We start from the raw sequence: 23,253 nt of genomic DNA on the forward strand, positions 1-23,253 counted from the left end.
TCAAATTATGTTTCATTACTTTTATGTTTTATTTAGGTATTTCCTGTCAAGTTATTGAACGTGTAAAAATAAAAACACACAACGCATATGCTCACACCTTTAATCTCTGTGATTATGTCGTAATATAATGTACTTGTACTTGTACTTGACTCTTTTATTGAAATATGTGTCACTTGTGCTTCAAATGAAAATTTCAAAATCAGACAGTGGCTACGTGCATTGTTTTGCAAGGAAGCACACTCCATTGGTTGAAAACACATTAGTGCCAAACATAATTTAAAGGAAAAATAATAATAAAATAATTAATTGTTGAGTTTCTTATTCTGAATTAAGGATTTCAGTTAACAAACTGTGCATTTCTCTCATGTTGTTTACTCTTTTTTTCATTCCTCAGAGCTTGAATTTCAATCGAAAACATAAAATAAAAGAAGGCAGGTACTGTCAGACTATTTATATTTATAGTCTGTGGATGTTTCGAGCTTGCTATGAGGCAGTAGGGCGGAGTCACAGTTGAAAGACTGTCTAAATTCCTTCGGTTTGTCGCTCCATCAGAGGTAGTAGTCTTCCTCCTCAATGTCATCGTGCGTGTCCTGGAAACCCAGTGCTTCGATGTCATGGGTGATGTCAGTGATACGTCGGTTGAATTCCTGAGATCCTGAGGCTAGAGAGCAATTATCATACCTGCTGGGAAAAACAGAAAACAAACAGAAAAGGTCTGAAAAACTCACATTTATGTTTTGACTGTAATTCTATATGATAAAAGCATGTGTTGAGATCATATCAGTCTGCACTACCACATCTACATACCCTCTCACGGCGGTGGCAGACATGTTGCTCATGCTGCGTTTGATACGTCCAAAGCTGTCGGTTAAAATCCCACCCTCCCGAATCCCAATGCTTTCCAGGAAACTCTCAAATGCGCCGACATCCTTGTCTGGGATAAATGGACGCATCCCTGGAACACGAAGGACAAACAATCAAATGACGGACTCTGAGGAAACACAATAGGCCTATACCAACTACACAATATTGCAAAATACAGCAGTTTTTTTTAACGTAGTGTGCTGGCAAATTACTATTTTTTAAAATGTTACAAATTTTCTGATTTCTTTGATTTTTACAGAGCAAAGGCAGTTAAACGATGGCTGGAATCTGTCTTTGGGCTACAAACCTGAGGACATTAGAATTCAGGGTTTTTGTAATGTTTCAGCAGTAAATTGTTACTTTGTTCCCAAAACATTCTCTAACAATTACATAACAATCTTCAAAAACATTATAAAAGGGTTTCATGATAACCTTTTTCACATGCTTTTTAATTACAATCCTGCAAATTTATGTCATTCTTATTTATTTAGTTATTTTAATGTTCTCACAGTTTTATTGTGGTTTTATAAGTTGGTTACTCTTTATCAGGCTCCTGGGACCTTTGGACAAAACACAGGGCAGATGGTGCTTGTCCCGTCTCTAATTTACAATCACCAATTAAAATTCAAAAAATGCTTTTGGGAGAAAGTTGGAGCACCTGGAAAGAAACAAGTTTTACCCTTGAACCTTTAGTACTAACCACAGTGCCACTGTGCAGTATTGCATGTCAGAATCTTGGCTTAGCTTAAGTTTAAGCTGATGTTTCCTTGCTACACTGACTGTGAGCACCACACCCTGTATTGCACCAGCCCAACGTAGTGCATTATTGTAATCTTCCCCACAGAACTGCAAACTAAACAGTAAAAGAAAAGAACTAACCAGTGTAAGAAGTAAAAGTAATAAGTTGTCAATTTAAAAAAAAAAAAAAAATTAGAACAGACAGACAGATGGCATCCCATATGGCTTAAGAATACTTTGTTATACAGAGTGGAGTTCATGGTTGATTCAATGACTGCAAAAAGAAAAGCCCAGGTCATCACCCCTCCACCACCGTGCTGGACAGCTGGCGTGAGCTTTTTACACCCACAGCAACAGATTTTCATATTAAAAGTAATCTTTATATTTAAATATATTACTGTGTATAAAAATGTTTGTAACTCCTGAAGAGTAAATGCAAAACTTTTGTTTGACCTCCTGAATTAAAGCTGAAAGGCTGCACTTCAATCAATTGTTTAGTCAAAATTAAAGTCTGTCCAACAAATTACGGACCTCACTGTAACTATATTATATTTTACTCTTCTTTGCATGTTTTAATGGATGTAGAAGAGCAGAGTTCATATCAGGATTTTCTGAATTTACTATTTTTTATGTAAAAATGTATCAAATGCACAAGTAAATGATCTTTTAGATGTTGTCTTAAATTCATAAACTCTCGCAATTAATTCATATTATTAATAGTTAATAACTATGTATTAATATTAAACACAGTAGAGTTCAATAGAAACAGCTTTTCTACGTTATTTAAAATGCAGGCGTGACGACTCCTCAGCCAGTTTTCTTCTTCAGCCACCACTAAATCTTTCATAATGATGATTATACAGCACGCTGAGGATTAACAGGGTGTGTGGAGGAAAACATCATACTATCCTCCTTTCTCTCTCACTCACAAACAGGAAGCTGTGGTTTACGCAGACTGCAGTAAACACACACCAAGAGTACTCACACATGCACACACACACATGAGTATACAGACTCTGCTTCCCCTGCAACACTACCACAAACATAGTATGGATAGTAGGTTGTGGTATGCCACAGGGTTTCAGTAAGTTAATGAGCTCTCTCTCTCTCTCTCTCTCTCTCTGTTCCACTCTATCTGTACATCTCTCACCCAGCAGCAGGAACTTGCGGTTGTCTCCATACAGTTGCAGCAACTCAGAGCAGAAGTAGTCAATGTTTGATCCCAGTCTGTATTCTCTCAGCAACACCGCAAACTTCTGCAGCTCCACTGGAGCCAGCTTGTTACGCAGCTACACACACACATAAAAGGAGACTAAGATGATGATGCAAACAAGCAGGTAACATTTCTTGTTCATTGAATTTTCCCATTTGTGGCAATAATGCAGTGTAATCACAACCTCTTCTAAGTACTTTGTTAATAATTTTACATCTAGTTTCATTGCTCTAAAAATGATCTGTTTACACACACTGTCCTGTCTGCAGCACATCCGTGTGTGAACAGGAGAATCTGTTTGACTTGTGCAAACACAATTATTTTAGTGCAATGTTCAGACTTCTCATTCAAAAGTTTTATTAGTTTATATAGTGTCGTGTGGCATAATGCAAACCAAATTCAAAATGTACAAATCGATTCCACTATGAAGAGCCAGTTTCACGTGCTGTGGGTGAGACTGCTGAACAGCAGTCACTACAAACACTCACAGTGATCATGTACTCCTGCATGAGCAGCAGGCCAGGGTTACTGTCTCCTGCATCACTGACTGATGCCAGACTACGATGGGAGTCCTGCAGAGAGATGGATGAACTCTCGCTGTATGTCTCGCTGTAGTAGAGATCGAAGGCATCTTGGGAACCATCACTGAAAGACAGAAGAAGAGCGAGCGAGCGAGAGAGGGAGAGGATTACTGATAAACAATAATCACATCACAGCAGGTACTGATAAGCAGAGGTGTGGACTCGAGTCACATGACTTGGACTCGAGTCAGACTCGAGTCATTAATTTTATGACTTTAGACTTGACTTGAAAAAATGTTCTAAGACTTGTGACTTGACTTGGACTTTTACACCAATGACTTGGGACTTGAATTGGACTTGAACCGGTTTACTTGAAAAGACTTGATATTTCACCCCAAATATAAAATTTAACATGCATATTATATAGAGATTGAAAATGTGACGTCATTCAGGGGTAGAACCGCAAAGGATTCTGGGAACTCGTGGCAAGCGGTACTAGCGCACGCAGGCTTTCAATTAAAATCAGTTATACAGCGATAAAAAGAAACACAAAAAGCCGTTGTATTATTAACTGCAATAGCCGGTCGCATGACAGCCATGGGAAGCCGACGGGTAAAGAGATCGGTTGTTATCGGATTACGTCGTTGAAGAGAAATTGTTCGAGCCATGTTTCCGAAGTAACAAAGAGGCAACGGATGGCCTGGATTGCAGCCATTCAAAGGTCAAATATAACGTCCCAGAACACTCCAGCTCACAGGTTAGTCTGCTCCAAGCATTTACACAAAGGTCAGTGTTTTTTAGTAGTTAATACGTCACTTTCATAACATAACTGGTGATATAGGTTACAAGCAAGTCTGGCGCTGAACAGAAATTGTCGCGCTATGCTCCTTTGTTTATTGTGCATAAATAGTGAATTGTCCTGACACAATATTGCGTTTCGCCTCTGTTATTATGGTACATTGACAAAAACATATACTTTTATTCACAGGATAAAACAGTTGTTTTGTATCACTAATTTTCCAGTACGATTACAGGATACAGTATTATTGTCACTGCTACATTTCTGTGATGCTACCAGAAATTATTTCCACTACTAATTAATTACCGTTGAGCTCAAAGGTCCTATTAATAAACGGTTAAGGAATGTGTATTTATGACGACGATTTGTGAGACTGGTAAACTTATGATACGTACGATGGTCTTTACTTTCTACACGGTGCATTTCAAGGTCCTGCACCCATCCGTCGGTAAACTGTACCTGGGCTTGTTGCAGTGACCTGAAGTTACTAAACTTCATGAGTGTATGCACTCACTCCAAGAACCGTATGATTATAAATATGCATATAAATATGCTACAATGAGATAGCTGACTTCATCTAACTAGCAAATGTTGTCCAGGCTACGTTGGTGATACAGTTTTTTTAATGTGTATGATATTTTTGTCATGCGATTTTAAAGCCGGTCCTACAACCGCATCCAAGAATAACATGCAGCTTATCTCAGAAATGTCGGTGAAAATTATTCTTGGAGCTAGGTTTAATTGAGCTGCATTTTAAAGAGGTGCAATTTCACAATTTGTGTATATTTTCTAAGTTCACTATTTTGTCATGTGTTGAGAAAAACACAGATTTTAAAATTACATGGTCTAACATTTACATTTAGCATAACTGCAACATTATTTTTTCGTTGTTTTTTTTTTTTAAAGACTCGAAAGGACTTGAAATTCAAAGTTTCAGACTTGTGACTTGACTCGGACTTTTACACCAGTGACTTGAGACTCGACTCTGACTTGCCTGACATTACTTGAGACTTGACTTGAGACTTGAGGATAAAGACTTGAGACTTACTTGAGACTTGCAAAACAATGACTTGGTCCCACCTCTGCTGATAAGCTGCCAATTGTTCACTGAGTTGATGCGATGCTTCTGTGCCAGTTATAGTTCACATCAAAGCATCTAATAACCATTCTTCCATAGTAGCTATTTATAAAACTTAGTGTCTATAAAGCATCATTCTTACGGGATTCTAGCTCATTAATTAATGTAGTTATCTGGGCTTTTAATGGAGTTGACAGTAAAATGTTGTTGTTTTTAAATTTATTTTCATGTTAGACATTGTAAACCAACACAGTACCATTCAACATTACAAGGCTTATAACTGGTAGTTGACATAGCAAAGAGTCCTCAAGACAATGAACCCCAAATACTGTCCCCATTGCATCCATCCATGCAGGTTTCACATACAGTACTTAATCTACAAAGAATAAAGTGCTACAAGAATGCATGCTGGATGAAGGGAGTTTAAATATAAATACTAAAATACAATTTCTTTCATATTTAAACTATTTAAACCAATTATTATCTTCATCACTTATCCAGTTCAGGGTCACAGGAACGATGGCGTCCACCTCAGCCATCACAGGCCGACAGCTGGGGTCCACCCTGGGCAGGTCATCAGTCTGTCATCGTTCGGTTTGTATTCAGGACATCAGAATAAAACCTCTCATAAAAAACAGACCTACTGTCCTGAAAACCTGTGATAATCCCGACTAAAAACGTCAACTGCAGGAATGTGAATATTTTACCTGGTAAAAGTAGTTTTTAAAACCTTTTTGACTTTGTGAGGTTAAATGACTCTGTCTCACAGAAGCGGTGGTGCAGCATGTTACTTACTATGAGCTGCAGCAGCTAAACTCTGGATCATAACTGTAAGACATGTCCGTCAGACAGCTGTCACCTGTGCAGAGACACAGAAGCATTTAATAAGCTTTCTACTATTCACCTGCCCAAGACAGTAGTTAGCCTTTAAATCTCCACAGAGGCTGCAGTGTTTATCAATGAATTAAAAAAATAACCAAAAGACAAATGGAAATAAAACAGTACAAATTATGTTTTGCTCAAATCCTGAAAACGGTGATTAAATTCATAATGGTTCATCCTCTGGGGAGGAAGAAAATTAGCAAATTTATGGGGAGATGGGTACATATACAGTTCTGGAGATTTATATAGCAGCATTACTTACTCCCTTGCAGCCAATAGCGGTCCGGCATGGTGTAGTGAAAGCCCGCCCTGTCAACACATTCGATGGTCTGGTGGCCGTAAATGATCTGGAACATCTGACAGATGAGGGAACAGTACTCCTCTGCAGCATCCTGCACGCACATTCAAACACACAGAGGCCGCTGTCAGGTTGAATTAGCAGACACATCGATCAAACACATCATCTTTTAAACCTTGAGTTACCCTTCGATCACTTTTGCGCACAGCAAATTCCAGTTTCAGTGCAGCAGTCACATAAGTAAGTGTGTTCAAAGGCACACGAGTGTCAGGATATAAACCAGCAACCACTGAAAGCAGAAACAGGAGTCCACTGATGTGATGAAACACGGCTGGAGGCTGTTAGCGTCATTTGAGCCAGTTAAACAATGACACCCTGCTGCTGCTGAGGCAAAACAAATTATTACTCGGGAGAAGAGGTTAACAGTGACAGAGGAACCCTGTCACCGCACACACACATGCAATGACAAAGCAATTCTGCTGTAAGTGTGATGTAATGATCCAGGTTATGTAAGACTGCAGAGTCTCACTATCACTGTTTGTGTGTGTGCCGATGAATGTGTATCATCATCAGTGTCGCCCTACTTTCCACTGTTTCAGCATGTGAGGCAAATGATTGGAGACCCCTAATTAAACAATGCTTTGCATTTCATTTGCTTTTCATTTTATTTCCTGTCAGAGCTTCTTTTTTTTGCCTCCCATGCTAGGCTAACATGTTTTGGCTTGTTGGTTTTATTAGCGTCATAATAAAACCAGCCATATAAATATACACACACACTGGCAGGGTTGGCTTGAGCATGGGGGAGCGGGCATTAAATTTCATACATTCTTATGATTTTTTTCTATTAATTGAGGTTCTCTGCAATTTTGTTTCACTAAATTATTATAGCTTCTTATGACATTCCTTTCATGATTTACTCCTTCATCGTCTTTTGTGTTTGCCTGGGTCAGGCCCTCATAGCCGGAGTTAAAGGAATGATGATTCTCCCGGGCTGCTTTTGTGTCTTTTATTTGGGGAAGATGTGGTTTGGGATGACTTGTAAGAATCATGTTCATCTCAGGTGTCTGACCCGAGGTGGACTGAAAACAAGAAGAGCAGGCAAACTAAACTCAAAGCACTAAACTCAAAAAGCACAGTGGCCCACAGCTTTCAGAAAGAAGATTATTCAGTGGGCATTTTGGGTATTTGACCACAGCTGAGGGTCCATCATAAAGGCAAGTGAAACAAAATGCCAGAATTTTACTGTCTCAAACTAGATTATGGTAAATTAATTGGTTCTTATACAGCACGTTTGTACTCTGAGCACTCAAATGCACATTACACAACTTCTACATTCACACCAGCACTTTCTCCTACGTGCTTCCTATCACACTCCGATGGATGACTGACTGGGATCAAACCACCAACCTTCTGGTTAGTAGGTGACCTGCTCTACCACCTGAGCTACAGGCACCATGAAGCTATACATTTTTGATAGGTATATCAACAACATATCACCAAGTATCCTTGACAACTCATGTTGTATTTCACCTAAACCTTTTTCCCCTGCACAACTTTGGGTAGTAGTCTATCTCCAACTCAGCTGGCAGTACAGGCAAAATGAATGAAACCAGATGAGGTGAGCAGAAGAAAACAGGGAAAAATAATGTACTTTTTATTTATTTAAATTTTTGTATGTATTTATTCATTTTGTATGCATTTTTTTAATGTTTTTTGTTTCATTGTATTTACCTTTAAACTGGTTGAGATGGCCTTCAGCAAGATCACAAGCTAGCTAATCTGGAGGTTAGCTGTAGCAGCAATCATAAACTCATCTTTTTGTTTTATGACCTGAAATCGTTGTTCAATTAAAATTCACCATCAGTGGCAGAGACCCAGCAGCAGAGAGACCCACTCATCTGTTATCGTTTTAATAAGAGTGAAATTTACATAAATTAATTCACTCTCCACTGGAAATATTTCTAATTATTATTATTATTATTATTATTATTATTATTATTATTATTACTGACAGTGGATTTTTTTAAAAGTCTGTATTCTTTTTCTAACGGGTAGCAGATTGTGAGAAAAGCTCATTGAGCTCCCCTCAGGTATGAATCATTGCTTCTCCACTCTGCTGCAAGTGCAACAGATAAATGGAGAGAAGAGGTCCTGACAGGTGTTCAAAGGAAGAGACAGTCAAGACAACAACAGGTGTGGGTGTGTGCATGTGCGCACTTGTGTATTTTAAAGTTTTAAATGTGATGTTATCCTTGTGAAATATGAAAATGCGCTGGCTGGTTCGTTTTATTCAGTTATTTTAGAGCTGTAAGAGAGCTCTCTTTTTAGAGCGGTTCTGTGTGCGTGTGCGTTGACATTTATGTATGCTACGTCTAATTATTGATGAAAGACCCTGATAATCAAATGAACTTGGCCAGGTCCCACCAAACAGGTGTCCAGGTGTCTGTAATTTGATGATCTAGTCATGGAGGGACTTTAACTTGCACATTAACTCGCAGACAGCCAGGAGACGCATGCCCCAGCCTTGTAAGTCAAACACAGATTACAAAAAAATCACAAAATGAGGTCCCCAAGCACAACTTCTGAAAGCTGTAATTTAAATTAAGTCAAGTATTTCTCATTTCTTGAAGCGCATCTGACCCACCCTGTTCTCCACAGCCAGGATGACCAGGTTGCAGTAGGCGTCGGGGCAGGGCGTAGGCTCCAGTGGGTTGTGGTTTCTCCTCTCCCAGCTGCCGTAGCTCTTCCCCCTTTCCCAGCTCCCCGTGCACGCTTGCCTCCGTTCCCAGCTCCCTCCACCAGTCCCTCCCCTTCTCTCCCAGCTCCCTCCTCCACCACCACCTCCACCCCCTCCTCCGTGCCTCCTCTCCCAGCTCCCACCACCACCTCCACCTACTCCGACGCCCCAGTTCCCGCTCATGGGTCTTGCCCTGCGGTTCTCCCAGCTCCCTCCTGTTTTACATGTTGGCTGCCTCCTCTCCCAGCTCCCTCCGACTCTCTTCCTCTCTAAACTCCCTCCACCTCCCTTCTCCCCACTTCCTCCACCACCCCCTCCTCGCTCCACATTCTGATTTTTATCATGGTTACTCCTGGACAGTGATGGCCTCCAGTCAACTCCACAGATGGTGTGTCGCCTCTCCATCGTACCCCCGGCAGGTCGGGGGTCAGCATTGCAGCTCATGGTCTGACGTCGCCCGTCGATGCCAGTTGGCTTTTTCCTGTCCAGGCTGTCATCCCCAGCAACCACAGTGTCCACATTTAGACCTACACAAAACATATAGATCACAAAATCTGACATTTTCAGCATCTCCTCTGTTTTCACAGGACTTTCTTTAGATTATAGTATGAGACATATCAGCATTTTGAACTTGCAGTAAGGACATGAGGGGCAAAATGTGTTTTTGTAATCCTGAATTATTTGAGAGGGGAAAGAAAAAAGAGGAGAAAGTTTGTCCAGTGGGGACAAAAAAAAAAATGCAGATAGCCAAATATTTTCATTATGAGATTCTCTAACACACTGTATAAATAAAAAACGAGAAAACAAACTTTTCAGTTCAATTGTATTTTATTTATACAGTACCAACTCAAAACAACAGTCGCCTCAAGGCACTTTATATTATAAGACCCTACAATAATACATAAAGAGAAAAACCCAACAATCATAAGACCCCCTATGATCAAGCACTCTGGCGACACTGGGAAGGAAAAACTCCCTTTTAACAGGAAGAAACCTCCGGCAGAACCAGGCTCAGGGAGGGGCAAACAAAGTCTGTATTCCAGTATGTGATGATAATTCCCCAAATGCTTTAATGCCAAGTGTTTTGTTTAATTTAACTAAAAACTGAAAGCATCATTTAAAAAGTTTTATTGTTGTTCCTCTGTCATTCAGTAACCACCTTCGGTCTCACCTGTCTTGAGGACCAGGAGGTGCAGTGCATCATCTCTCAGGTAGGAGGCAGCAGCGATCTCATGTGTGGGGATTCTCATCAGCAGCTTCTCGTTGTCTCTCCAGGTGAGCAGCAGACAGCGAGCAGACAGGCTCAGGATACAGTCCTGGTCCACGCTGGTCTTCAGCGGCAGCACCTTCAGCTGCTACTGACAAACACACAGGAACACGTGGTTGTAGATTATTCACGAACGAGTCAGACGACAGTGTCATTGTCTCATCACAGTTTAACTCAGGTACTTTAACTCGCGGATCACCTTGACAGTATCCAATGTTTACTAACCCTGGCTGTGTCCAGTAGCTGTAGCAGCTCATCTCGACTGGAGGGGTTCAGTGAAACTGAGACCCATGTCAGGTGACCAAGGAACTATGAGCAGAGATCAAAAGAAAAGCAACTTGTCATGGCGTATTCAAGTATATATTTTTTTCTTGTATTTTACGCTCTCCTGGCCTATTCATGGCCCTACCTTGACCTCCTTCTCCACATAGTCAAAGATGAGTCTCTCGGGGTGTATGAGGTAGTCGGGTGGGTAGAGGGGGACGGTGTGCAGCGGGCGGCGATAAATGTTTCCTCGATCAACTTGTCTACGACCAGATTTGGACCAGACCAGTCGCTTAATGGGAGAGACAAAAGCCTAAAGGAGAGGAAAACAAGGATGCTAAATATTGAAGAGTCCCTCGACAGCCATTGAGTGCAGAGGATATTCTAATACTTGTACTAGAAGGTCAAACCTGCCACTTAACAAACACCTGCTTGATTGATTGGTCCAATATTTTCTTCATGTCAAGTTTCCAGATGATGAAACTTGACTTGTGAGTTTGGTGATTTCCAGCCTTTTCTTGTAGCACCACCATTGTGATTCTTGCTGAAATGTCTCAACAAGTTTTAGATGGATTGCCATGATATTTGGTAAGCATGTTGATGTTTCCTGGATCTTTAAAGAGCAGCAAAAAGGTCAACATATTATATAGCTCAATACTTCACGAAGAGATACAAAATCTGAGGCTTTTGTGAGAGTTTTAGGTCTTATTTTTACGTCTACAAATGCACAAAAGCAAATGTTAGCGTGTTAGAATGAGATAAACAAAAAAGATCTCAGTTCACAACATAGGTCATCTCAGGGCACTTCATTCTCTATTAGCTACCACGTGGCATCAACAGGGAGAAAACCTCCAGAAAAAGCAAGCTCACTAATTCTTGTCAGCTTCCTCGATCTATTGGAGTGCTTCCATCCTTTTTTATAGTCTCTCAGTATTAGCATTTAGCTCAAGGTGAAGTGCAGCTGCCTTGTATTACTAACAAGACTTTATCTTGTGTCTCATTTTGTGGTCCTTATGCATCAAACGCAGATGTTTTCTGTACGTTTATGTTTAGAGCAACGGATTCAGAGTTTATTGGCCAATATTTATGATTACGAGAGGATAGATCGTGTTTATTTAATGACCGTTCTTCTAGCATCATCCACAAGGATCTGTACAACGTAAGCTACATCCCAGTTTCTGTGTATTTAGAGTTAGCTCTAACTTTAAGTTTTTGATGTGAATTAGATTAAAAATGCTAAAATTATGGTAAAGGTACTTTTCTTCGTTGATGGTGATTTAGACCTAATGGCAATTAAAAAGAGCTGAATCATCAACAAAGTGTTTATTTAGTGAGAAAATGAGTGTTGTGATTCTAATTACCAGAGCACAGTTCAGTGACTGATAGTGTCTTGAGTTTGAATTTGAGCTGCAGCCACTGAGAAGGTTAATTTGTGTGTAAATGCATGCCTCGGTATAATTGCGTGTGTGTTTATGTGTGTGTGTTACCGCACTATGTGCCTTGGGCTGTTCCAGCAGTGATTGACAGGTGAGCAGTGATCTCTGACAGCTCATCGCTGAGACTCACTGACAACACAGCGCACACTGTTAGACACCCACTGACACACACACACACAAACACACATTAACTGTAGCTAGAAGGCATAAGGAGAGTGGACAATACAACACATACACACACTGAACAGAGAGAGGACATTAGCTTGTCTTAGAGTCAGAAACCTGTCTTGTCTCTCTCTGTGAATTATAACAAGCGCAGATCTCTGTGTAGGCAGATTTCTGATGAACATCTCTTTTGTCAGCTGAATTTAACAAGAAAGACAGAGGATGCTTATAATGAGTTTTGTTCTTTTTCTGGTTCTGTGTCTTTGAGGAGACAAAAAGAAGGGAAATAATTGGATTTGTAATGAATGTGTTCAATCTAACAACCTGCCTGGGTCACAGCAGGGATTAATTTCCCACCTAGCTTTAGAAACTTTTTGATTTCACGTAGTATTTTTCCAAACTTTCATTTTAAATAAACATATTTTTCTCTCTCTAATGTCTTATTTCAGGCTTTAGTAAACTTTGTAATGAGAACATGTTTTTAAAAAATGATTCCAGCCAAATCAAGAACTTTTGGCTTTCATGTCACAGTCAGATGGCCCCATTACACCAAATTGGTTTAGAGAAACATCATTACTGAGTGGTTGTAGTATGGATATACGAGCTAGGGATGAATGCAACAGATGGTAGAATAGAAGAAGAAGGAGACTATCCTCACAAGAGAATTCAAATAGCATCTGTATATTTCTATGAGGTTGGATCATGGCTTTTGCCTTGTGTCAGGCCCACACAATCAGGGGGGCGTGTAGAGGAGGGGCATGGGGTGGTATGTTTTGATTGGCTCAAAACATACCACATTGTTTACCGTCTAATGTGCCAAAAGCGGCTCAGATTATCCCCAGATGTGTTTGCCATCTGGGCATAGGTCATTGATGAGGTGTCAAACATTTAGGCCTTTAGGGGGAACTCCTCTGGGCTTTCCATATGTTAGCAGACTAACTGGTTTTGAATTGCAAATTCTATTTGCAAAAAATTAATTAAAAGAAGGAAGGAAGGCCCAGCACCTTTCCTTGGTTTAGTGTCAGTGACGTACGGATTAACTGCTGTGCTGGCCAAGATACTGACAACCCAGCAGCCAAACCTAGCACCACAATCATGGATCAAGGATATCTTTACAATCAGCAAGGGCCAACTGGTTACACGGTCAGCAGAAATCACACAACAAAAAAGGTTCCTTGTCTTTTATCACTTCTTTTTCATCTTTAGGAGGACATAAGCTTGATAAGCTTGATAAGTGAAGATAGTTTGCTGTTGATCGATGGCAGACAAAGTCAAACTCAGCCGACTCGTGTCTGTAACTCATTTGAAATCAGCTGACTTTAAGCTTGTGCTTGTGAAGATGCCTAATTAAAGGGATACTTGAAAGGACCTTTGGTTTGCATAAACATAAACGTCAGTGGCTTTTGAAAATATGTGACAAAATGAGTTTAAGTCATCAACATCCAAATGACACAAAAACAATGAAAAGACAAAAACTGAAATGTGGAAGAGGCGCTACAATACCTTCTTGGATTTCTTTGGTTCATAGTCCATAGTCGTTCCGTCTTTCTCTGTGCTGATCCTGTGGTGGGTCAGTCCTGGTCCAGGTCACACTCTTCCTGAATTTATTTTTTGCTTCACTTTGCCTTTTTTGTCATTGCTTCTTTCTTTCCGTTGGTTTTTCCATTATTCCTTAAGTGTCTCTGCCTCTGAGTTATTTTAGCTTCTGATACAGCTGCTTCATTCCTGTTCTTTCTCTTTCTACACTGATTGTTCTTTTGAGACTTCTCCTGGGACCACACACACACACATACACACACACACACACACACACAGGAGAGGCGAACAGGAAGCAGAGGAAGCCCACTTCCTGTCCGAGAGGAAACTCCACCAGGGACTGATAACATCCATTCTTTCAGTGCTCACACACACACACACACACACACACACACACACACACACACACACACACACACACACAATTTACCAAATTCTCATAACTATTAGTTCAACCTCCACAACACTCAGTCATTTGTGCACATCATAGTAGCAATGTCTCCTCTCTCTGAACAAACTGCAAATGATTTTGGACATGAATCAGTTGCTTCCATACATTTCCCTGCTGCTTTCTGACATTTCCATTTGCTTATGTCATGTCAGTCAAAAGTAATCATACCTATAGATGCTGAATAGTCGTTCCCAATAAAACTAATAGTCATACATCCATTGCTTGAGTCATCACACACAAAATTGTTGAACTAGTTATCACATGCCAAATACTGGCCATCTGTCAAGCAAATCCTATACCTTTCTGTATCATTTTCCCTGGAAATGTCTCCGAAATTGAACAATTGATCTCAGGTGAATTACAGCTGTCACTTATGAGGAGGCGTGTGAAAGTTTAGTTGTAACCAATGACAAACAACTTGTTCACTGTCAATTATGGATGAATCCTGTGAATCCCCAATTGGCAAGCATATATAAACTGCGCAGGAGCTAGTGTGTACCATTTCTGCACTTCTGTGACACAAAATGGAAGGTCAGCACCGTGGAAGAGGGGTGAGGATGCGGGGAGGAAGGGGAAGAGGGAGAAGAGGCAGATATAGGCGGATTCCTAATGAAATAAGGGCTACAATTGTGGACCATGTTGTCAATCACGGCCTCACCATGGAGGAGGCTGGTCGAAGGGTGCAACCCAATATTGGAAGAACTACTGTCAGTTCAATCATTCAAACATTCCGTAGGGAAAACAGGTATGCAAACAGTAATACACTGTACTGTACTGTGCCAACTCAGACACATCACATGTTACTGTACTGTATTTGCAATTTCACAAAAAGTTCACTCTGCACCACATAGGATTGTAAGACAACCTCGCGGAGGCGGAAGAGGGCCCCTTTTTACCCCACAGCAAGAAGAAGCCATTTGTGCAATGGTCATTGCAAACAATGCAATAAAGCTGAGAGACATACAAAGCGCTGTCATAGAGAATTACACGGTATTTGGCAATATTGAATCTGTTTCAATTTCAACAATTGACAGAGTACTCAAGAAGAATGAAATCCACATGAAGCAATTGTATAAAGTGCCATTTGAACGAAACAGTGACAGGGTGAAGGAGATCCGTCACCAGTATGTGCAGGTAAAGCTGGTCTTCTATGTTCTGCACTGCAAACTGTTTTACAGTACTTCGTAGTTTCATGCAGTACACTTGCAATTCCACAGCACATACTCTACAATGTGTTTTACCAAATGCATGCATTACTGTTTGTTACTGTACACAGGCATATTGTGACATTGCATTTCTGTCTCTCTCTAAAGCGTGTACTGGAGCTGGAAGCCAGGGAAACACTGCACACATTCATATATGTTGATGAGGCAGGTTTCAATCTGGCCAAAGGCAGAAGGCGTGGAAGAAATCGCATTGGACAGAGGTCCCTGGAAGTCCCTGGTCAGCGCCGAGGGAATATTACCATGTGTGCAGCCATCTCAGACAACGGTGTCCTCACCCATATCCCCCTTCTTGATCCATACAATACGCAACATCTCCTGACATTTTTAGACACTCTTTACAGGGACCTAGTCCCTGAGAATGAGAGAGGTGGAGGCCAACTCAGCAAGTATGTTGTTGTCTGGGATAATGTCCGTTTTCACCACTCCCATCAGGTCGGAGAGTGGTTTGCAGCACATGACAGAATTCTGGTTGAATATCTCCCTCCATATTCTCCATTCCTTAATCCAATAGAGGAGTTTTTCTCTGCCTGGAGGTGGAAAGTTTATGACCGGCATCCACATGAGCAAATGGCCCTGCTAGCAGCCATGGATGCAGCATGTGACGACATCACAGCAGGGTCCTGCAGAGGATGGATTCGCCACTCCAGGAGATACTTTCCTCGCTGCATTGCGAGGGATAACATCTGTTGTGATGTAGATGAAAATATGTGGCCAGACAGACAGGAACGCCTGGATGTGCCAGAATGATTTACTGTACTGTTACATGTGCTGTTTATTGTTCACATTAGTGCACAGCTCTACCAAATGGGTGATTTTATGTTTACATGTATTCTACAGTGAACAAGTGACTGTAGCATATTTTTCTTTTGCACAATTCTGTAGGATTACAAACACTTCTACACAATGGAAATGTGAAACGTACGTATTCAGTGTCTCAGTTACTCCCAAGACTCCCATAACATCTACAGTGACTTTACTGCACATTTCAGATGGCTGTACAGGTAGGCCATAGTGCTGTCGTCAGCATTTTCAGGTGTCACCAATTATTTTTGCAATGGGAAACACTGAAATTATAAACTGTCATAGTGGAAACATGACAATGCCATTTTACTGTCTTGTTCATAAAGATGGTGTCAAGACTTTTCATTTTGATGGCACTGACAGTTTCATTGACATGGATACTTGCTTTTGAGGTATGGATAATCAATTCTGTGCATGTGACGTGCTTTTGCAGGCTATCCACTAGGTTTTGCAGTTTGCACTAATTGTTTTGGGAAATGCACTAACTGCTGTGCAAATGTTAATGGTGTTCTGAGGAACGCACCAAAGCGACTGAGAAAAACTGTATTTTAGGGTCTACCTTAGAATAGAAAGCACCTTGAGGCGACTGTTGTTGTGATTTAGTGCTGTATAAATAATATTGAACTGATACCTACCAATAGCACTCTTGTCAGTCTTTATCATTAATGCTATTTAAATCATTAAAGAAAATTTCTACTTCTGATCCAGAACACAACTGCAAATAGATTTTTAATGTTCACTCTTGATATGGAAAGTAGGAGATGTACCTTTGTAACACGAGTGTTGCAGCTTCTGGTCACTAGGGGCTTCAGGTGTTCTTCCCAGGATAACAGAATTGAGATTCTCCTTGAATTATACAATTTATGCTATTTTCTGTATTTCTTCCAAGTCTTTTTGTCTCTTTCTCTTTTTTCCTAAAACACTTTTTAACATTAGAATAAATGTGACTTTATGTTGTTAAGTTGCTTTTCAACAGTCTTTGGTCATTTTGTCTTCTCAGCATTTTACCAGCTGTTTATTATGATGGTGTAGTTTAGATTTAAGAAGAGTGAGTATTCACGTCCCGTCTTTCATTGTTATCGTGTTAAGTATGAGTCAGTGTTAACTTTCACAACTCCTTTGTGTTTCACTGTAATCAGCAGCAAAAACACATCTGCGTCTTTTGTGTTGATGATGACAGAATTTTCATTTGGGAGAAAACAGCCTTTGGAAAAGATACTACAGTCCTGTTTTTGATCAATAAGCATCTTATATCTATATATATATCTGTATATATATCTGTGTGTATGTGTGTGTACATATCTGTAGATAGATAGATAGATAGATAGATAGATAGATAGAGTATATTTGCTTAGACTGTTGTCCCCAGAACCCAAAACCCAGACAAGCAGCAGAAAATGGATGGATGATCAAAACACTTAAGGAGGGAAGATGTTTTGGCCTTTCCACCCTTACAATTATAGAGATTTTGATAACAAATCAAAATTTTAAGCTAGAAGAAATCATTTTTGATCAAATAAAAAGAATAGTAACATGGAAAACACAGCAGGCGTGTTACTCATTTTTCAAGGTTTCCTTAAACAAAATAAAACACATGCTGTGATATCGCTGGGCTTCCTGATGCCCAGCTGATGAACAGTTTGAAACCAAACGTTAAAGAATCAGTTGCTGCAGTGAGCAGATTTGACCTGAAGGAGGCAGCACTGTGACAAAGACTAACTGATTGAGGAGGACGGGGAGCAAAGGAGGGTGGGAGGGACTTTATTGTCCTAATCTGGACACTGATGGAGGCAGAAGAGGAAACATCAAACCTGTGACCTTTCTGAGAAAGAGGGACACACACACACACACACACACACACACACACACACACACACACACACATACACACATGCATGGAAGCGTGTCACGTGGCCACATGCTGATGGTAAATACTACTTGAGTGTATGATCTGAAATGGACACACAAACACACACAGACCTCACGCACGCACAGCTATTGTCAGGGTAACTACTCCATGGTGACTGGAGGGCTTAACGATCGTCCAGTTACCTAGGTAACAGGAGACAAAGATGGGGCATTTATCTTTTGAGTTTCTTTTTTTTTCTTGTCCTGATCTCTCTCTTTCTCTCTGAAATTCAAACTCCTCCTTGTCTTTTAAACCAAACCACAAAGCTTTCCTAAAACTCACCAGGTAGGTTTTGGTGCCTGAACTTTACCAGCAAGTGAAAACCAACGTAAAAGAGCAAATGCTTGCAAAGTGAAGCAAATACCTTCACGTTGCAAATAACAGGACATGAACTGTGGTCTTCTGGCTGTAAAGTCTGTGACTTTCTCTGTTACCACCGTTTCAGCCTCCAAGTGTGGACTTTGTTGTGCTTAAAAGGGCAACATTGCCTCTCAGGGTAAGCGAGACATGTTAAGCCAATAATACTATGGGTTCAGGCAAAATAGCTACTTAGTCAGGCAAAGGGAAAATATCTTTTTAAAAATAACTCCACTTGCAAAATTTACACACATTTATTTCAGATTTTCTAGGTTGCTCTACATTTGGCTCGATCTGCAGGTGATATACATTTTGCATGAGCTTATTCACATGGCTGCTAGAGGTCACATAACTTTCAAATGTAATAAGGTTTCATAATATCATCTGAAATTAGCATTTTAAAATTAGTTAGAACAACAATGACTAAAACTCTCATTTTCCTTTGGTAGCAAAATAAAAGGATGGAGGAACTTTGTGGCCCTTTGGGAGCCCTTAGAGGAAGAGCAATGTTCGGCACTTTGAAGTTGGTTTCATTTATTGGCCTTTGATTCTTTGTGTTTTAATTTTCTTTTCCAGTATCAAACAGTCAGAAGCATTGATATTCAACACCTGTAGGCTTCAATGCTGACGACAGAACTGCAAATAATGGCTGCTAGTGTCACACAGGACAATCTGAGTATTACAGAAACTACCGACTTACTACGATTTCCTCATACAGCCATATCTACAGTTTACAAAGAATGGTCCACAAATGGGAAAACATCCAGTGAGCAGTAGATCTGCGGATGAAAATCCCTTGTTGATGCCAGAGATCAGAGGAAAATGGCCAGACTGCTTCTAGCTGATAGGAAGACAACAGTAACTCAGTTACTTTGGGATACGTTGTCTGCAACTACTTGTTGCAACCAACGTACCCTAAAGAGCATGCTGGAGGCACATGTTGAACCTTGAAACAGATGGGATACAGCGGCAGAAGACCACAGCAGATGTCAGCCCTGTCAGCTAAGAACAGCAGCGTGAGGCTACAGTTTGTCTGTTCTATGAGTTTTGATTTCCGTTCCAACTTTCAGAAACTAAGGTCAAAATCTGGATAAACTCCCTCATGGTGGAATGATTTTGTTGTTATTTGCTTTGTTCTTACATACTTTGGGCCCCTTAGTAACAGTTTAGTTGAAATACTCCAGCCGATCTGTGTATTGTCGCTGATCATGTCCATCCCTTTGTGCCTATCGGCAGTGATAAGAAACATTTGGAGTCGCAGCACGGCACAGTCAAACTCACAGAGAGAGTCCCACCAAGTGGTCTGAAGCAGAGAGCCGTGACTTCCGCAGAAGGTCCTACACCCCCCAAACAACAAAAGTTGGACTGTGGTGCAAAACCAGTAAGTGATGAAGAATTGAAGAAGTTGGTCGCGCAGTATATTGTAGAAGAAATGCTACCTATAAACACTGTTGACTCGCCCTCGTTTGGTGCCATAATAAAAAAGATCCCTACTTCTGTTAATGCCGAGCTGCCTCATCGAACGACTTTTACTTCTTACTTGGAGAAGGAGTTTACAGAAATGGAGAGAAATTTGAAGGCCGCACTGAATGAGATTGACTTTGTTTCAACTACCGCGGATATTTGGACTGCTAACAACAGAAGCTATATGGGAGTAACGCTCCACTGGATCAGTAGAACCACATTAGAGCGCCACAAGGTTGCATTAGCATGTAGGCGAATTTGTGGTAGGCACACGTATGATGTCATTGGTACAGAAATCGAAAACATTCACTCCTCTTGTGGATTACTCAACAAAGTAGTTGCAACAGTTACTGATAATGGATCCAACTTTGTTAAGGCGTTTCAAGTTTATCATCCTGTCACGGAGTCCGATGATGAGACGGAGGAGGAAGAGTCCACCCCCAAAGACGATGATGTCACTTTTTCTGATCTGTCAGAAATCCTCTCGGCTGAGAATGAAAGTGATGGTCAGCTGTCTCTTCCCAGTTGTCCAAAATTCAAACTCCGATGGCTGAGAGATGCAGGAAGGAGGGAGCGAGTAAAACATCTTCTGACAGCAGAGTGTTGCACCACTGCTCCTCTGGCAAAAACCCTGCCAGTGTGCCCAGTGCTACTACATCTAGCAGCCAAGGTGAGATGGATTTTTTCACTTTTGAGGCAGAGCCAGAGGAGGAGACCTATTCTGCAGAAAAAGAAGTCATGGACTACCTGATGTCAGGCTACGACCTTCAGATTCTGCATACGTTTTCAAGCATAAAGACAACTTTTTTTTAAAAGTATAACACTCCAACCCCATCAAATGCTCCTGTGGAGCGACTGTTTAGTCTGGGAGGTTTGGTGCTCACGCCTAAAAGAAATCGACTTTCTGACAAAAGGTTTGAGAAGCTTCTGTTAATGAGGTACAACCACTGGTTTACTCGCTCCAGTCTGTTGCCCCCATAACATGCGATGACAACATATACTGAAAAAAAGAGAATAGGGAATCCAATTTAAATAACTATTTACAAGTAATAGTTATTTGTCCAAAGACATGCAGCTTGTGGGGATAGGTTAATTGGATAATCCAAATTGCCACTAGGTGTGAATGTGCGAGTGAATGTGAGTGCGAATGGTTGTCTGTCCCTGTGTGTTGGCCCTGCGACAGACTGGTGAACTGTCCAGGGTGTACCCTGCCTCTTGCCCTATGACAGCTGGGATAGGCTCCAGCGCCCCCCGCGACCCTGAAAAGGATAAGCGGAAGCGAATGGATGGATGGATGAATTAAGTTTATCAAAGTCCCTTAATAAACTTATTAAAGTTTTCAAGTTGATTAACTTAAATCAATTACTTGCAAGGAAGTAAAGCAATTTAAGTTAGTCCAAAGTTACAAAAGCGGACAATAGTGCTTACATGTGGATGGTATAAAAAGTATTTTAAGGGAAGTCAAGAAAGACTCTTTGTTTGTTTGTTTGTTTTAATAAAAAGTATTTATGTTAAATGAAGTAACAAGACTGTCTTTATTTTCATACAAACAAGTATTTCTGTCAGGAAGTTCAACTTCAAATGTCAGCAGATATATTGTTGACATTACTGTTAAAATACACTTCCAATAAAGAGAGTATTGGCAAAACCGGTTGATGTTTTTATGTTGAGGCAGTGGGGAGTGTTATTGGCAGCTTCTGAAAGTAACTAATAAAGTAACTAGTAATCTAACTTAGTTACTTTAAAAATAAAGTAATCGGTAAAGAAACGAAGTTACTTTTGGAAGGAGTAATCAGTAGTCCGTAATATCTTACTTTTTCAAAGTAACTGTGGCAACACTGCCTATCGGACGGCTGCAGGATTCTAGCAGGTAACACAATGTCTCAAACCTCAAATCCTCTCAGACTGGTTTCTTGTACTTGGCAGAGCATTCACGGGACTCAAACGGCCTCCACCAAACAGTCACCAGATATGAATTCAATAGAGCATTTGGGATTTCTCATGTGATCATGTCAATATGGAACATATCCTCTGCAGAATGACTTCAGCACCTTGTTAAATCCATGCCATGAAGAATCCAGGATGTTCTCATGGCAAATAAGTGGCTCAGTGTAACTAATGAAATGCTGCTTAGTGTATATTCAGCATTACCTGTACCTTATCGAGCAGCAGTTTCAAGGATTTCAAAATAACAGTCCAATATAAGCAGTAAGGCGGCACGGTGGCACGGTGGTTAGCACTATTGCCGCACAGCAAGATGGTCCTGAGTTCAATTCCACCATCAGGCCGGGGTCTTTCTGTGTGGAGTTTGCATGTTCTCCCCGTGTTTGCGTACTCCGGCTTCCTCCCACCGCCCAAAGACACCCAGCTTGTGGGGATAGGTTAATTGGATAATCCAAATTGCCATTAGGTGTGAATGTGAGTGCGAATGGTTGTCTGTCCCTGTGTGTTGGCCCTGCGACAGACTGGCGAACTATCCAGGGTGTACCCCGCCTCTCGCCCTATGAAAGCTGGGATAGGCTCCAGCGCCCCCTGCGACCCTGAAACGGATAAGCTGAAGCGAATGGATGGATGGATATGAGCAATAACCACAAAATTGCCTCGTGTGCCCTCACAAGTTTGTGAGTGAAATAAAAACTCACATCTGCATGGATTCAACTCCTCTTGATGTTTTCTCTGTCTTTCACACACACACAGACGCACACGCACACACACACACACATCAATCATACAGCTGTAATCTTCAAACCTTAAAATGTTTTGGCACTGCATCAATGGTATATCTCTGAAAGACTGTGTGTCTTTGTGTGTGTGAGCTTGTGCATCGGGTGCAATCAACGTAAATGTGTTCATGTACATCTGTGTGAATGTTTGTGCGAGCGAAATCAAAGGAGCGGCATCCTTAAAAGACCCAACATTTCACAAACATGAAGTCTGACGCAAGAAGAGAAGAAAAAAAAGCGGCAAAAATTGCATGAAGGATGAGACGAGAGGAAGAGGAAGGAAAAAAGGATGAAAGAGAGAAGGATGAAATGGATGATGGTGGAGATTCAGATAAAAGAGGACAACAATTTAAAGTAGGAGGAAGGTGGGAGGGTAGCTGAAGAGCAAGAAAGTAAGGGGAGTGGGCAGATAGATGAGGACCGACAGGAAGGAGCAGTGAATTAAGTCGTAAGGTGGCAAGGTAAAAAACAAGGTCAATGACAGAGAGAGGGTAAGAGGACAAGAAGAGAGAAAGAATGAAGGA

General features: G+C 40.9%; 1 protein-coding gene across 2 annotated transcripts; it reads right to left on the reverse strand.

Moving 5' to 3' along the window:
- ccm2l (CCM2 like scaffold protein) lies at positions 1-14,026 on the reverse strand. 2 transcript variants are annotated; one of them, XM_085444018.1, is made up of 11 exons: positions 13,766-14,026; positions 10,807-10,974; positions 10,623-10,706; positions 10,302-10,485; positions 9,038-9,657; positions 6,358-6,487; positions 6,009-6,072; positions 3,304-3,460; positions 2,753-2,891; positions 808-955; positions 1-681 (listed from the first exon to the last, which is right to left on the reverse strand). In XM_085444018.1, exons 1-11 carry the CDS (start codon positions 13,793-13,795, stop codon positions 549-551), a joined length of 1,857 nt encoding a protein of 618 aa, XP_085300144.1. In that variant the 5' UTR covers positions 13,796-14,026; the 3' UTR covers positions 1-548. The 2 variants fall into 2 exon arrangements, with proteins under 2 accessions (XP_085300144.1, XP_085300142.1); XM_085444016.1 differs by having other exon boundaries at positions 1-684.
- Positions 14,027-23,253: the final 9,227 nt, after the last annotated feature.

The sequence above is a fragment of the Copadichromis virginalis genome, linkage group LG20 (assembly GCF_057382275.1).
Source record: "Copadichromis virginalis isolate Kocher_CV1m ecotype Utaka linkage group LG20, C_Virginalis_male_GT1.1, whole genome shotgun sequence".
NCBI lineage: Eukaryota > Metazoa > Chordata > Actinopteri > Cichliformes > Cichlidae > Copadichromis > Copadichromis virginalis.

What these genes read in the sequence shown, in the direction of transcription:
- ccm2l (XM_085444016.1), bottom strand. Translation starts at nt 13,795, where the DNA reads ATGGACTATGAACCAAAGAAATCCAAGAAG. An exon ending in ATGTGGAGAAGGAGGTCAAG is followed by an intron (nt 10,707 to 10,806) that starts GTAGGGCCATGA and finishes CTCTGCTCATAG; the next exon opens with TTCCTTGGTCACCTGACATG. An exon ending in AGCTACTGGACACAGCCAGG is followed by an intron (nt 10,486 to 10,622) that starts GTTAGTAAACAT and finishes GTTTGTCAGTAG; the next exon opens with CAGCTGAAGGTGCTGCCGCT.